At 31.1% G+C, this 18,151-nt stretch overlaps 1 protein-coding gene across 1 annotated transcript in view; it reads left to right on the top strand.

Moving 5' to 3' along the window:
• The window catches only part of LOC134535798 (uncharacterized), a 125,307-nt gene extending 110,029 nt beyond the window's left edge, over positions 1 to 15,278 (top strand). The window contains exons 5-8 of the mRNA XM_063375079.1: positions 2,201 to 2,298; positions 2,819 to 2,862; positions 3,197 to 3,293; positions 4,514 to 15,278. Coding sequence (XP_063231149.1) covers positions 2,201 to 2,298; positions 2,819 to 2,862; positions 3,197 to 3,293; positions 4,514 to 4,706 — 432 coding nt within the window. The 3' untranslated portion in view covers positions 4,707 to 15,278. The remainder of the gene's footprint in view (positions 1 to 2,200; positions 2,299 to 2,818; positions 2,863 to 3,196; positions 3,294 to 4,513) is intronic.
• Positions 15,279 to 18,151: the final 2,873 nt, after the last annotated feature.

Raw genomic sequence — 18,151 nt, forward strand, 5'->3', positions numbered from 1 at the left:
TATTACACATTTTAACTTCACTACGTTGCATCGTATGAAATTAGTAATTTTTGGTAATAAAAGAGAGCGTTTATGTGTGTGTGTGTGTGTGTGTGTGTGTGTGTGTGTACATGTGGCTGGCTGTCTGTCTGTCTGTCTGTCTGTCTGTCTGTCTGTCTTGTCAGTCGTTTGTGTAGCGTGGAAATATGAAGGTCTAGAGTCATCAAATTTTGGTACATAGAGGTGCCTCGAAACATTTTATAAATTAAATTAATTTTTTTTAATGGTTTAGCTATTTTCGACTACAGTTTCCCTTTTATATCCGCTTCTAATCGACTTCAAATGACGGTCGCTACGCCATTGTGTGAAACACGATGGTGTGAATAAAATAAAGTGTATTTCGTATTACTAACTCAATTGCTGATTTTTGGTGAATTTCCGAACTTTTTTTTTTAACCTTTTCTCCTCGAAGTTTTTTATTTTATATAAAAGCGCATCCGAAAATCTTTCAATCAGAACGCCTTGAAACGTTCACAGAATACACATGAAAGTGACACCTGGAATTCGTAAGAATGGTCAGAAAATATCCATTAGACATTTTTCTGTAATCGTTTGAATGAAAAACTGAGCCATGCCAAAGCATTCTAAGTAAATGCAGTTTTCTTTTGATAATATTTTGTTTTTCTTATTTCACTGAACACATGCTAAAACACTTATTTCTGTATCCAAAAGACTTAATAGAGCTTAAAGTTTGTGAATAGATTTATCTTAGGTACTAGAGTTACAATAATACAGTACTATTTTTTTAAAATTCAGCTTTTAATTTTTTTTAAATTGGATGAAATCCTAAAAACAGTAATATCTTATTTGAAATTTTTTTTGGTAAACTGATAAATGGAATCTGGTATAGAAATACGGTTTGAAATCATGAAAACAATAAATTAAGATCAGGTCGAATAATTATGCTAAGTATGAAATACAAAACTCACTGTACTTCTAAATACAAAAGGTTTAAATAGCGTTCATCATAGGTTATATAACAGCACTAAGGGAGGATATGTCATTCCCTTCATGTATGAGCAGTGGAATAGTGTTCTGCCTGTAGATGTCTGTAATGAAGCAGGGCTATTAGTAATTAACACACATGGGACAGCTAAGTGATCTGTCACTGAAGAAGATCACAATTATTTTAGATTTTTTAAAATTCTATTAGTAAGGAATTTTAAAAACATAATTTTGACAAACATATATGGGAACCATAACCATTGGGGAGGAATTGCCCCCAACATTTGCCTCATTACATTGAAGGGAACTATGGAAAGTAAGATTCAGAATTACCAAATCAATATTGAAACTTGAAATCTTTGATGGATTAGCTCAGCATCCAACCACTGCACCATCATCTCAGATTGTAAGATTATTAGTAAGTGGTCATAGCAAACAGTTCAGCAAGTCTCTTCATAGTTCCAAGATTTAACTGAAAGCCAAGGGACTGCCAATCAGAAGATGTATTCTGATTCACCACTCTGACAGCCAGATTAGGTTCAAGAACCAAAATATTTAACTAAGCTATGTATAATCACATTTGTATTACAGTTTTCTTTTTTTGCAATAGGTTCAATTTCTGAAATAATTATCCTGCTACTTTGCTTGCAGGGTTTCTTATTCAGAATAACTTTTTCTGTTGATGAAGTGTAAAGGTCTTCTTGTATACTGGATGTGTTAGAAGAGTTGTTGTTTGTAATGAGAATCATTGAACACTGCATCTTTGAGCAAAACTTGGTCATTTAGTGCATACAATATACAGCAAAACAACTTTCTCGAAGGCAACCATACAGCAGGACTCGCTGTTTGTTATTTTGGGCTTGATGTCTATTAGATCAATGTCGCACAAATGATTTCTTTTTTGTGTCAAGCATTTTGAGCAGAAGTTGTTAATATTCTCTTTTTTATATTTTATCTATATATAAACTAATTATTAAACTGGAAATTTTTTTTTTGAATAACGTTCTGCTATGCATTCATTCGAGTTTTTTAGCTACAAATAAAATACTGTGGAAATTTTTACTTTGATGATACTTCAGGAGTTTTTTGTGAGATTTTGTGTATTGTTTTATGAGTGTTCTTTATTCATTGATAACAAAAGATAAGCGAATTCTGTGGCATTCTCCTTCTGTAGTAGATTTAATTTAAATTGCATGAACTCTCTTTGATTTTTCAGAATTGCCTCCAGGTGTCTGCTACAGATGCAACAGATTGCAATTTTAAAGTATCCAAACAAGTGCAGTCTGAGGCTCCAAAACTGCATAACTCTCATGGGTGAGTCTTCCAATATGTTCCATGCATTAATAGTAACACTGTGTACCTGTTAGCAGTTTGGCTGTGTTTTGTTTTTTGGCTTATTAATGTTGCTTGTTTGTGTTTTACAGTATGAATTCCTTTCAATCTATTTTTTTTACTAAGTGCAGGCTTTCTGTCATGATAAAATATATCTAATGTTCTTAATGTTTTAGAAATGTTTTCACAAATAAGCACCGGTCTTCATCTAATCCAGCATCCATAAATTACATTTCATACTGTTACATAGTTTTTACATCAACAATGGTGAGACACAGTGCAGTATGAATATTTTCTTTTTGTGCTGTCTAATGCCTTCTTTCTTAATAAACATATGTATTTTAGTTAGTAGGTATATACTCAGAATTTTATGCTTGTCAAGGCTTACCTAGTAAATTAATTTGGTTTTGTCCATCTAACATTTGTTTTAGTTTCAAAACTTGTCATTGTTAGTCTTTAATTGCCTGTCTTTAGTACTCTTCACTCTCTCTTTGCTTTGCAGTGAGCAAGAAAAGGAAAATAGAGATATAGTAAATAACAATTCAGGTAAGACTTTCTCTTCAGTTTATAAGTATGGACTAATTTTTCCAGAAGTTTCTGCATGGTAATATTTTTGTTTGAAAAAACATATTTGTTTCTTTTCCCATTTTCGTTAGTGACATGTGAACTTAATTTATTTGGTTATCTTTACAAGAAAATATTCTTAATATAAGTGTGTAGTAGACTCATGTGAATTTTTTCATTATATCTTATATGTTCATAGCTAATATTTTTCCAAAGTGATTATATATGTACCTCTTGTACAATAAGTATATTGTAACTTAAAATAGTAACAAATTGACTAGTCAGAATATCTTGTTGAAACTGTTTATGTCTTTAGGTGATGACTCCAGCATGTCACAGCAGTTTTTGGAACTGGAGAAGGAGAAGTTGGAACTGCGAAGAGAGCTTCAGGAAGTTATAGCACGTGCCAACAAGTAAGCTCACACAACTAGGAGTAGTGATGTGTTTCATGATGGCTCTTAATCTAAATTCTCTGTGAGTCGCACAGATAATGGCAGGCTGATATCGACACATTGGACGGACTTTGTGATTAAGGGAGTAATTTATATTTTAATAAACAGTACATGTAGCTAATAAATGTATCATTCAGTTTTTTTTTTTTAGTAATGAAATTGGTTTATTTCTTGATTCACTTGTTTTTACTTTTATAACTATGAACCAGTCCAAGATCACTAGTCTCGTAGCAGATGCTAATAGCAACTGTCTGAGTAGGAAGATGAGCCTATGCCACCTATAGTCACAGCCTCAGTGCTTTACCCAGCCTGGCAACCAAGCAGAAATAAATAAACCATAGTAATCCGGTATATAGGATGAGTTCCATGGGCATTGATGGAATCCTTGAATCCAGAGAGATTGCTTTTCTTGCAACTTTTCCATGTGTGTTAAAGTTGTTTAAGTTGTTATGTAACATTCAATGCAATCAGTCTTTGAGAATATTTGTTTCATGTTTCTTTCACAAACATATGTATACATTATTGTACATACCTAAGCTTTGAATAATACTGTTCAATGTGTAACTCATTCTTTTATGTAATGTACCACTATATGAATAAATGTTTGTATCCTATTTTTTATTATAACGGTCATGTCTTGCAGAGTTCCTGGACCACAGGTTTATTGTCCTACATTCAGCAATGTGTTAAAATTTTATATGACCAAACAGTACACTTATCAGAATGTATGAGTGATTGAGTATGTGTATGAATAAGTGAAGGGATGAACAAGTAGTTGAATGTAAGTATGAGCAACTGAATGAGTGATAGTGGTGTGAAAGGTGAAGGATTTGTGTGAGACTGTGAAGGGGGGATGTGAAATGTTAAGTTTGTGTATGTGTTTGTTTAGTTTGTGAATGAGTTTATTAATTGCATGAGTTAGTAGGTGATAGTGTTAGTCAGTGATCCCTGTAGTTATCATCTATAATATTTGATTGTGTCTGTTGATTATGGCTGCAGCTGACTATCTCTGCATGATGTATGAAATCAGGAAATTATTATCATATCTCTGTAACTCTTTGTTTTTAGCTGTGATAATGGTGTTTGGGATGCATAGCATAACATAGTTATTTTCTCAACACACAGCTTTTGTTTAGAGTTTGTGTTTGTTTCTGAACCAAGCACAACTCCTTGTACGGCAGGTCGGAGCGGTTGGTTGGAGTTCTGCGCAAGAAGATAAACGCCATGAGTGTGGAGGAGAAGACGGGGCCAGCGTCCCTGGAGCAGTGCTCCAGCTCTCTGGAGAACACGAGCGAGAGTCTGGTGAGCACAGTGAGTGGCTCATCTTCGTGCTCGCCCCATGTTACCATCTCTGGTCCCGTGACTGAGCTCTGAGCACCGAGAGCGAACTGACATCCTCAGCAGTACTTCATTCAGGTATTGGACGGTTGATCTGTACCATAAGTCAACAAGACCCAAGAGAAACCAGGTGTATTTGAACAGTTCAGATGCACTGTAATATTTAACATTACTTTTTTTTTGTTTATAGATAGTATGAAAGCACAGTTTTGTTTATAGATTGTATGAAAGCACAATGATTTGGGTGACTTCGAAATTAAATAAGTTTATGAAAAATCTCAGGTGTTTCAACTTATCTGTATGAAAGCACAATGATTCGGTAGACTTCGAGATGAAATAAGTTTATGAAAAATCTCAGGTGTTTCAACTTATGTTGATTTTGAAGTTGTCCTACCTTGAGAATACCGGCATTTTCAGAAATCTGCTCCACTACATTAGTTTTACTAATAATCCCTTTGAGATTAAGAAAATACATCATAATGAATAAAATGTAAAAACAAAGGTAAATTTTGCTTTAGGATCACAGAAAATGCTTGAGTTATTTAAAAAAAAGTGAAATATAATGCATGTTGTGGTGTGTCAGTTATTCTAATAATGTTAACAAGAGCAGAATAGATTGTAGGTTCAAATCTGTTTTGTTAACAAGTGCATCAAAATTCAGGCAGAGCTATTCCTTAATGTTGCTGTGCAATCAAATGCATGGAGATAAAATCTTATAATGAAAGCTTAATTTGGAAAAGAGATGCACTGTTATTAGGTGCAAACATTAACCTTGTTTCTGTTGTAGACACTCTCAAGTGAGTGATGGGTATTTTAAATCATATCAAAATAATTTTCAGTTACAATAAACTGTATAAAGGAATTCTTCACTCCAATTTACTATGCATGGCATTATATAACATCTATATTTGCACTCTTTGCTCAACAGCCCACAAAATAAGTACCAGAATTTTAGTATCTTGGTGTAGAACATAGTTTTGCAATTATTCTGCCCTTCAGGATGAAAAGAATCTGCCTATATAGTGGCCTTTTTTTGAACATGCACACGAGACTTGCAATAATGTGTTATTTTTGGTCTAGCGTAGTAAGTCCCTCGACTATGTATGGCGAGATGTGATATGTAGTCAACTGACTGTGACTGCAATACATAAATGTACAAATGATAGACTAGTTAATAATGAGTTTTGTATGTTAGAAAGAAATTTAGAAGGAGTTTATTTCTTGTAAAGTTGTTTTTGAAAGAGTTAAAAGAGTTGTGTGTACTACCTTGCCACCAGGTGAAAGCCCAATTTATTGCGAGAGTAACATATCAATCAATTCACAGTTTTCTAATGGACTTTCCTGAAAATAATTTTGCTCCCAGTTGTAACTGAAAGTATGTACTTACTGTGTTGGTATACCTACAAGTTGGAAGTTAGCGATAATTAGCATGAATATCCTTTTATTGACCAGTGCTAAGTAATGTTAGGAATGATGTTTTCAGCAATATATTGTTTTTCCCTGTAACATCCTACTGCCAGATACCTAATTAAAAACATTTTGCTTTGTTTTTATAGATTTTTCAAATTTTAATTTTGGAATTTTTACATTTTCATCACATTTTAAATTTCTGCTTTAAGTTCTCTTAGCTCAAAATCTAAAATGATTTTTTTCAAGCTAAAATTATTTTATTTTTTTTCGAAAAATATTATATTCAAAAACTTTTTTTTGATTGCAAGTCATGATTCTTTTATGCATAAAAACATGTTTTTATGAAGTGGCTATGGAATTGTTCCTGTGGTTATTATTGTTAGCATAATTATGAAGAAAATATACTTCCATATTTTAGAAGCATACTACATAAGCTGATAATTTTACAAAATATATTACGATTACATGTTTAGAATAAAAACTGTTTGTTATCACATTTAAGTTCATCACATTTTTGCTCTTATAAGTTAGTAATTATTTAATTTATAGAATTTTATTTTATTTTGTATTAATAATAGACAACCCACTTTTCATGTAGAAATTGTTGTATTTTTGGATTGTTTGTTAATACCAGAAAATATTTATGTATAATGATAAGTTTGTGGTGTTAGTTTAATATATTTTAAGGTAAGTTTTTCCTATCAATTGGGATTTGTCTCTCTTAATGTTATACTTTTTCTTAAATTAAGAAGTGCTGTTTTATGGAAGTGTGCAATATTTGCTGTAAAACATAAAAAATGTTCCAAATAAATACTTTTTTATGAAATCTTTTTTGAAATAAGATTTCTTAAACTTTAGTAATGCTTTAAATTGAAGTAATACTTTGCATACAAAATGTAAAATATACAGTAACAACGTACTATTACTAAGTTTAACAAAATAAGGTAAGGCAGGCTGCTGAGAAACTACATTCGGTTAGCCAAAACAACATTTCAGTTTTGGTGAATTTTTATTTTGACTGATGTGGCTAGGCAAAAAGATTTCTGTAAAAGAAAAAGAAAAAGTTGTTAAACATGGTTTGGTGGTTTTGCAGATATTTCACAAACTTTGCATGTGTTTGTTGACACATTTCAAAACTGTCCACTGATTTAGCTGAAACCTTCACCAATCACTGCTATCCACATGGACCAATCACAGCTCACCAGCAGAGTTAGTCACACCTTTTGTTGATAATTTTGCACTTGTCAATGGTCTACGAAAAGAAGTACCAAAATTAATATTTTAAATACTTAACAAAGATGTAGTCTCAACCCAGAAGCCTAGACACTAGTTAATTATTGTAATCAGTTTAGTGTTTTTTTTATGTAATGTTAGTTTTACTTACGGAAGCTTCGTATTTATGTGAGCGACCTTTAGCATTCACTCACACCCATGGCTTACACAAGCTACAAACCTGCACTCTTGTGACCAAAGGTAATGTCTTAGCTGGCTGGATCGTGGTTACAGTATTTGGGTTCTGTTGTTTTAATTATTTGCAAGTGTGCCTGGGAAAATAATACACAGAAACATATAGAAGAATTACTTCTTATTTCAAATTTTTATTGAACTGTGTGTTCATAGACTTTTTTTTATTTAACTGAAGTTACATGTAATTTAGGTAAATAGATTTCTTTCTGAGCATTCAAAATGTATTCTATTCTTACACATTCTTATTGTAATACATTTTTATAAATTTATTTTTTGGTCAAGGACCCTCCTTCCCCCCTTCTAAAATGGTTTTTAGTTATGTTTTATATGCAAATGATTGTATAAGAATTTTTATGTTTTATTGTAGTTTTAACTTTAAGGAAGTGCAGACAATACTATATTTTCTAATAACTTTGATTAAAACATATCATATAGCTAATCATAGTGAGAATATTATATTTATATTATCTTACTTTTGAGATAGGTTTTTTAGGAAGTAATCACACAGATAAAGTTTATTTTGAAGTTTTTTATATAAAAAAAAATGTGACCCATAAATGCATGCATGTTTGAGATTTTTCAAGTTTATATGTATTGGACATTATGCTAAGAATTATTTTATACCTATAATCCAAAATTTTGCTTCAAGTGTATCAAATATATATTATAAAAATGGTACAGTGTTCAAAATAAGTGGTGTAGGGTATACTTTGTTTAGGCAACCAAATTTTGTCTAGTTAGAAGCATGCTTAAAGACCATTAGTGAAGTTTTATTATTTTATTTCTTTGAAACAAGTTTCTATCTGCTCATTTTTGTATATCAGCCTTGGCATTTCGAAAATTATTTCTGCACTTAAACAAAAAAATGCTAATATTAAGGTCCAGCCTAATTGAGTGCTCATGCAAATGTAAGTGTTGGCTGATGAAAATTTTATTGAAAAACAGCCAAAGAACTGTTTATTATTATTTCTGCAGTCCACAATTATAAAATGTGTGGTGACTATTTGAAATTAATAGTGAATATAATATATCCTAGATGTTTTCATAATTAAGTGAAACATCCGAGAAGGGTATCCTTGTATGTTACTTTCCTTGGTGGCCCTTCACAGTATACTTTTTTTTTATAAACATTGCTTGTTGTTTTAAGCCATTGAATCATAATTTATGTGCTCATAATTGCTCTTTATTTCAGTGTTGATTTTAATAAATATAATACCTGCTGTTAATTTTTGCTGAAATAAATATTTTACCTTTGCAAATGAAGTAACAGAATTTTACATACAAGTTTCACAGTTCATAAATCTGAAATGTCGTGTTGTAATGTTTTGACTAAAAGCAGACAGAGAGTTCACATTTTAAAGGGTCTGGTATAAAGTACTATCACCCATAACCCATAAGGCCATAAGTTATCATAGTATTGATGGAAATCTGTAGCATCACAGTTTTTATAGTAGATTTTAGAATTTTTTGTTCCATTTATCATCTTAACTCAGGACTTAATGGAGGCATAGATACAATCTTGTTAGTATATTATTAGAAACTTTTTTTTTCTAGTTAGTAGTAAATGCATTTTTGTAAAGTGGTTTTGGTTTTCATATTGATGTAATTGTCACGCACATAAACAAACAAACAGCTGATATTTGGTTGTTCTGAGATAACCAATCCAACTTCAAGTTATAATATTGCTGGAATCCTGTTTCTTGCTAATCAAATAATTGCTCAAAGTAGATACTTTGTTGAAGTTAGTATTAAAAGCCATAAAACTTTAGGATTGACTGCTATGCTGTTTGTACTTTGAATTAGTATGTTTTTCCAAGTATACATTTTTGCGAGGGTAAAACAGACTCCCGCATAGTTTCTGGCCATAACTTTTAAATAACACGTTTTTACATTAAGTCTAACAGGTTTAGCTAGTTGTTTGCAGTTAGAATCTGTTAAGTCCTGTAATTTTGGATGTATTTGAGCCTAAATAATGAATGCAAGTGATTTGTTTGTAGTTCTGTCATAATAAAACTGTTAAATTTTAATAAATATAATGAAGAACAAATCACTGTGTTTTTTGAGGATTAACTGTAGAAGATTATTTAAAACATGCTACATTATTAGTTTACATTATTATTCTTAGATTGGTGTAAATACTGAACTAAAAGTAAAAAAAAAACCTATTCAAGCTGAAATTATTTTAAAACTGTGTGTGCTGTAGGAAACATGTAGGCCTAATTATTACACACATGCTAGCCCTTGGCTTTATGCATTTTTGCATGTTAGTATATGTGAGTTTAATAAACTAATGGAACGTAAATGTAAACCCAAATTAGTTTCAGTGGTCTTTAAGAAACAGTGCTTAAAGTGTTCTCTACAACATGCAGAAACAAGCTTTATTAGCCAGTTGACAAGCAATGAGGGAGCTTCGGTAGCAGCACTCACAGGGCTTATATCCATATTTCATTATATATAACAGCACATATGTTGCTAGTTTTATGGACTGTTTTTTATATATAAGTTTCTGTTATGGTATGGACAAACTACATGTTTGATATAATTTTTAACTACATAGCTGTTTGCTTACATTCATTTTACTATAATATAAACTTTGCAAATATTAAAATAATGTTCTCAAAATATATGTGAAGGTAGGAATAGACCTTTTGAGTGTAAAAATCAGAGAGACCTACAAAAATAATAAATAAAGTACTAATACAAATATTTTATTTGCAGAAAAAAAATTCTTGTTAATTATAAGTTCTTACTTTATATTGCATTTTCAAGGCCAGTTAGTGGGTTTGGCATATGTAAAATTGTAATTATATTTCATATATCTATGAGAAAACATATCATTGTAGCAGTACGTTTATGCTGGCCATAAGTTTATAGTGAAAATATGTTGTATTAGTCATGAAATGACACAAGGCTATGTTGTGAAAGGATAAAAATAGTGTCGAGAATGCATTGACTTTAGCCACATGTTTCACCTTTGTAATTTTAGGGTCACCACTTCACACACTGTTTGACTGAAACACACATAGACACGATTCTGCATTAGACGCATTGGAAAATGCCATCCTCAGGACCAGTGGTGGATAGAGGAATTTTTTTGAGGGGGGATTTGAAAATATATAAAAATAGATAAAATTATAATCTGTGTGTTCAAAAAACTTACATCAACAACAAGAGGTTTAGACTGAAACATTATTGGTCTCAACATGAGTTACTTCCTGTGTAGCTTGTTGTGATAGCTTACTCTGCATCACCATAAATAACATACACCTTGACTAAAATATCACAAATTTTTTCCATAAATGCAAAAGGGGGGGGGGGGGGGGATATTTCCCCCGATCCCCTCCTCCTCCCTTTCATCCACCCTGCTCTGAACTCTGCCCATCTGCTACCGGCAAAGCACTGAAAACTTTTATTTACAGATGGTCATTTCTTGAAAATGTCTGTAGGTCCATGGGCAGATTCTGTTGTTTGACATGAGTTAGGTATTGATAGACACGATAGAAAAATTGGATTTAAAAAAAAACCACATGACTAAAAAAAAACCACAAAAATCACATACATACACATGTTGACTGGTGGGGCAACAGGTAACATCCATTTAAAGTCACGTATAAGTGAAACATCACCATTTACATTCAAAATGCTAGTTATGGCACTCATTTTCCGTGGTTCTCTTAGGAACATTAAAATAACAGAAAATGACAATGCATATTTCATTGCTCATAGGAAAGCAATATACTTTGAAAAGGTATGTTACTCTCCATTTGCCTACTTATTCATAAAGTATGTATTTAAATCGTTTTTTTTATGTAAGTTATTAGTAAGTGCATGGAAACAAAAACATTTTTTTTAAATTTTGTGTTTACATGGAATGAGTCTTTTTATCAGTTGAGACTTTCAAACAAATTTTCCTAGATACGTATAAAGTTCCTTTGATTTGTAAATAAATTTTATATTTTCATTCCATTTAAGTTTTATAGCTTTATAGAATGCTCCTTATAAAGAATAATATTTCTTTTAAATTTAAATTTTCCTCTGTTTCGTTAATTATTATCCTATGAATATTTATTCATTATTGAATCGGAAAATTAGGGTTTTGTATACAGAATCTAAAAGAAGTTTTTTTAAAAACATAATATGGCATAATTTTCCTCTAGCAATCATAGCAAGATTTCAATAAAAATTTCATCATGTTCATTGTGCAGAATACAATAATCTATTATTATCAACATGGCAACATGAAAACATATTTTTATCACAAACTCAGAAACTTGTCTTTGCAAACAAAAATACATAACTTTGGTTACACATTATTGTAAAATATTTAAATTAAGAGAAAGTATTAACACATTCATCCACTAATAAAATTTTGTAACAATCTGAATTAAAACCCCAAATAACGTATGTGCAAGGTACACTGATTATTGCAATGCAAAAACCCCTGCCAGTTTAAATTAATGCTTTTTTTTTGCTGGTTGGTGCTGTTTACATACAAATGTGGGTGCTGTAATTCCAGGTAATAATTACAGAAATGTAGTATATTGGCCTTAATGTAAATGATAATGGACAAGGATTTGTACAAAAATTCATCTTTTGAATCTAAGTCTCCAAAATCTTCAATAATCAAAAATATTAAGGAACTTGGGGAAAATACTTTGTCATCCCTATTTATAAGCATTTGACACAGTGTCATTGCAAACTTTTTTCATTACAACACTAAATAAAATCTTTTGCAGTCTCTGGGTAGGATAATGATTTATAATTAAAGTTACATTTCTTAGATATTTTCCCAATTGTTTTGTAATATCGCCAGTAGTGTGTGTATGTGTATGTGTGCGTATAAATATATCCTAATAACTAGGCTGTACCTTACTTTGGGCAGCGATCCTGGGTTTAAAAGCCACATGTTTAGAAAAATCAAACATTTACTTCATTTTGATTTTTTGTTAGTAAAGACATTGTGATGCCACATTTTTTTTATTTCTGACATTTTTTTAACAGTATGAATATTTATGTCTAGAAATGTAATAGTAATAAATAAGATATATTTACCGGTTTCTTTTAAGATATAATGTTGAAAGAATTCCTGTGGGGAAATAAACATGAACTCTTTAAATAAAAGTACTGTACTTAAGTGTGTGTGTATACATACATACATACATACATACATACATATCAATGTTCCCAAGAGCTTATAAATGCTAATGTAATTATTTTAATATATCTGTTCTCAAAAAAGAATAAAGAAAGAGTTGTAGTTTTAGTAGATCATGAACTGAAATATGAAAACTGGGATTGATTGAAAGTGTATCTAAAAATAAATACATTCATTAAATTTTTTTTAAATTTGGCAATTTGTCCAAACAACATTGATGCTCAGGTGAATAAGTCAATTTTTATGTGCATATATTATTTTGTTTTAGAGTGGATTTTTAATAATTATTAATGGTTTTAGGTTTGTGGTGGTATGTGTGATAAGTGAAATTTGTGGTATGTTTATTTGTATGTATTATGATTTTTAAACACATACCAATATATATATATATAAATATATATATGTAAAGGTTGCCATGACAAACAAAAAAAATTAATAAATTGGTGTTTCTTCTTGTACTAACAGGTAATTTTTACAGAAAATAACTCATTCATTGTAATGTAGTTATTTTCTTTAATGAAAGGATTTTTTTTTTAAAATTTAATATTAATTTGCTGTATGTATCTGGTTAAGGCAGTTCAACTGAATTTTAATTACTTTTTGTTATTAATTTTTATAATGGCAGGCTACCAAGTTAATCTGAAAGAAACAGAGGTTTCGTCTATTAACTGCGAGAGCATTTTCCTGTAATCAAAGTGGAAAACCATTTAAGGAAAAACCATCCCTTATGCAGGCACACCTCTGAACTCATAACGTCCTGAATCCATGTCAGATATTCATTTGACATACATGATTAACATTATTAAACTGCCTAATGCTTTGGTGTGGAAATATTCTAGCAGAGCTCAAGCTTAAAATTGAGTTAGGTCCAAATTGCACATAAACTTCTGAAACCATAAAATTAATAGGAATAAGATTTTTATTAAACTTTCAGTATTCAAGTTTCACTTTCATTTTTAAACTGAAGTTTAAGTACAATTTGTGTTATAAATAGAATCTCAAAAAATGTTATTCAATTTATAAGTAAAGTTGGCTAAACTGATATCTAGTCATAAGTGTAGGTTTAGGGTTGTCCTGAGGCAGTTTGGCAGGCATGTGTGGATGTGTAATTTTCTACAGCTTCACTTAAAATTAATTGCTTTACGGAATGTCTTGAAAAATTATTTGTTGTTTAAAAGAACGAAAGTGTTTGGAATTAAATATCATGTAATTTCAACCATTTTGTCTAATTTTAATCACTCTGAGTGTGTTTCAAGGCAATTACATGCTTGAAACTAAACTAGTTTCTTATATATACTTGCACCATCCAACTGTTGTAGGCATTCTTTGCCTCATAGTTAATGAATCTTGAAGAAATACCAAAGTATTATATATTTTTATATATTGAAGCAAAGTCCACAAAAAAGAGTCAATTTTTCTCATGATTAAGATGCTTTTCATTAAATTAGTTAATGTTTTAAAAATCAAGAGTAAAAATGGTATGGCTACAGTTCAGTCAGTCATACTATGGCAGTTATATTTTCACCAGTAGTATGAAATAAGTTGGTAACTTTCTGGGTTTACACTACCAGCAATCACACTCCATTTCTGTTTGTAGCTAAGTGATAACACATTTAATTCTTCATTCTTGCTGCTAGCACCTGTACTTTTCAGATGTCTTGCCAAATTTTCTGAAGTTCAAAATATTTTGTTTTTAATGATTGTTTTCCAGGAAGATGTAGTTGGATTTGCATTAGTTCAGTATCTTTCGTTGTAGATATTATTTATCATTCAAACTTACTGAGCATACTTACAGTATAAAACAGTAAAATCATGATATTCAGAATTCATAAGCTGGAAACTATATAACAAGCGAAGCGTTCATAATGGTTTTGCAATGTAGAAAATGTAGATTATATATTGCATAATATATGTTGGATCATAGTATCAGGTTAATAATTAAATTGACTAAGTGCTCTCTGATATGCAGTTATACTGGCTCAGTCATTTGTTGATTGGTTCTTAAAATTATATACATTGTTAGTGAAGAAAAATCACCAATTACTATTTTCCCCTTTTTTTGTACTTAATAGTTATGTCTGTGTTTTTTTTTCGCCTTTATTGCAAGCTCTGTCATATTTTTGTCTGATAATAATGTGATTAAAGCAGCACGTTGAATTATTAATCATCTCATGTTCATTTTCTGAGTTAATGACTGGAATATGTTTCTGCATATAATTACAATACTGTATTTTTTAAAACCAAATTACATACCTTATATTATTACCTATTTATGAAATAATTCGATTTCTGTTAATTAAATGGTTCATAATGTGTGCAATTTTCTTATCACAATGATGTGACCGTCCAGGCTGTCTATAGCACAACAATAAAAGGAAGGCTCCATTTTTGTGCCTTTTGTCATAGCAGTTCGATAAATAAACAACCAGGAACATTGACTTCATGTTTGAGATTGCTATTTTTAGTGCCTACATAATGTAATTTATTACTGCCATGTTAAAAGATTTTGTATGTCAAATGTTTATGTATGTAAGTGATGAATAAATATTTTGTTGACTCACAAAATTAATGTGCCAGAATATTATTTTTTTTTATGTTACCTTTGTATGCTTCAGTTATGTAGATTTGTGTAATATTTCACCTGTAGTGTAATAGTTGTTTGGTGGAGCAGCACACAAAAAAACTCCTCTTTTAACTTTATTGCTTGTTTAGTTGATCCTTGCAGACAGTATCACTAGTTAGCTCTACATGGATGATTCTCACTGGGTTTCTATCATCATTTTATTTCTTGATTTTCCTATTCATTAAAGCTGAGTAAGAACAAAGTTGAATGAAAATCTCAAAAAAAAAAAAAATTGCAAAAAAAAGAGATTGTTACACAACAATCTAGCGATACAGGACACATATGCTCTAACACTACTAACAGTGATGAATCATACATTTCACATTGGAGAAAATAAAGTAGCTGGTTTGAAAGAATAGTGTTAGATGGAGTTGTTAATATAATTTCAAGAAATTTTCAAACTTTCTATGTTCTAACTTGGTTATGTCAGGATTATCCTAGTATGTTGTTTGAATCACAATTAGATGTATACCTAATTTTTTTCAAGAGTTTTTTTTTCGGTATATATGTTATTTACAGCTGTTATTACAAAATATAAAGTTTTCAAGTTTAGGTTAAAGCAAAATTATATTTGATACTGTTTTAAAAATAACCTTTACTATTTCAAACATAGTTGTACCACTGTTTTTATGTCCTTTTATAAAAAAAATTCACTGGTTTCATTATATTATAACACTGGTTTTTGTCAGATTTATTGGCAGGTTTTTGGTGTCCCTACTTATAGGGACAAAAGTGCATTTACAGCAGTGTTACAGTCCAACCTGTGAGAAGATATTTCAAGGAGTAGTAGCTTAAGAGTGGTATATAGGGAAGCGGCTACTCAGAATCCGGCGCGAGCAGCACAAAATACCTCTAGCCTGGGCGGAGTTTAGCCTTGGAGGAGTGGCCTACTAGGAGCGCGTCCTGGCGAAATGATGTCGGTGGAGGGGATAGACTCGGTTTACCCTCCCTCACTCCGTGGTCATTCCCTCCTCATGACGGCGCGGTACGGGTCGGGATGTCTCGACAGCATTGCTACCTGCCTGCCTGCCTTCCCCGTAGGAGCGGAGCGCCGCGCGAGCTAACAGTGGCTACACACGTTTCATTCAACTCAAATGTCAAATAACGCGAAAAGTATGTTTATCGTAATGGTAGCATATTTTTTACGCGTGTTTAGTAGTTCATAAGTAAAAAAAAAGATAAAATGCATTACTTTGTTTTTGCTAAAAACACAAACTTTTACATGAAATGGGAAAAGTGACATTACATCGTAATTTTCGAAGTCACGTGGATATTAAACGTTACATATCCTCCAAGAAACATTAACTTACCTTATTCTGCAAACAAATCTTGCCGAAGTTAAATATATTTCCCGAATCGATGTTATGTATTTTTTATAACTCGCATCTGTCAATGATAGTTGTAAAAGCGTTTCGAAATACATACATCTTATGTATTATTTAAAAAAAAAAGTGTTCGTGACTTTATAAGATGGAAAAATCTCCTTTATAATTGTTTCACTTGTGTCATGGCAATGAGTTATCATGCAGGTAGCATATATTTTATTTGGACGTGGTAGAAAAAGGCACTATACAAGAAATCGTTACATAATTACACATTAAAAAACATGTATTTATTTCACATGTAATTCATACATTTTGTTTCACACCAATAGACAATGTTCATTATGTTATAAAAGACAAAGAAATTTAAAAAGAGCACTATAAATTAAACCAACGTGCGCACGATTTACTTCCAAGAAAGACAAATTAAAAAAAAACTGTACGGTATAATAGACATTTCAAACACAAATATTTTTACATCACAAATTTTTTTTCAAAACTGTTTGCAGAAAAGTCCAACAATCTTAAAAGTATGTAGATGGCCTTTAGAGAGGTACTTAAGAGAAACAAATGCTTAAATAGAAATAATTTTACAAATCCGATACAGTAAACGACAACAGATTATTTAAACAAGTTTAGTAGAAATACACACAAATTGGTTTTACCTGTGACGCACAAAAAATGTACATAAGCTTTATATTTTTAACTAGACAGGCATTTATACTATTTGATTTAATGCACACACACTTTTAAAACAACAAAACACAGAATTTAATTTTGCTTACCACTGAAGCAAAATATTTTTATGGTCGCTATTATACATTATTTAACGAAATTTATTTCGTTTCTCCTTTTTGTTAGGACTTACAAGACAAGAAGTTTATGCATACCGAACACTCTTTTTAGGAAATTCTCTTGTTTCTCATTTACAAATTTTACAAATTTCTCAATTGGCTGCCAAATGAATTATTTCCTTCAAACTAAGTAACAGTTACGACCACCTCAGTATTTATTCAGCTAAACAAGCAATGTCTTCTATAATTTTGAAGCACCATTGCTCACTTGAGCATTTAACCATTCTGGAAAGATTAACTCAGCTTTAAAACTTACATTATAGGTAAGACATTTTATTTTTTTACATGTCCAAAATAATTACGGTAATGATTCTATAGGTAGGCACTGAACGTGACCACACGGCCTATACTTTCTTATGCACATGTAGGTGCTGGCATACTAAAAATGAAGGTTCATGGAAACAATGAGCAAGAATAATTTCCAGTATGAAAGGTGACAGTTTATGAAGCTAAGTGAGCAGGCGACTTAGATTGATAAATCAAACAGGTCACTATAAAAATTAGTTTGAATGATTATCCAAGACCAACATTTTCTTGAAAGTTCTGCAAAAGCTTGAAAAATGTTCACGTTTAATGTAATCAGGGTGTAATATTCGGTTTTGTTTCGGACTATCTTCGTTTTCCCATGCATTTTATCTTATGGCTTCTGA

This window comes from Bacillus rossius, chromosome 10 (assembly GCF_032445375.1).
Source record: "Bacillus rossius redtenbacheri isolate Brsri chromosome 10, Brsri_v3, whole genome shotgun sequence".
NCBI lineage: Eukaryota > Metazoa > Arthropoda > Insecta > Phasmatodea > Bacillidae > Bacillus > Bacillus rossius.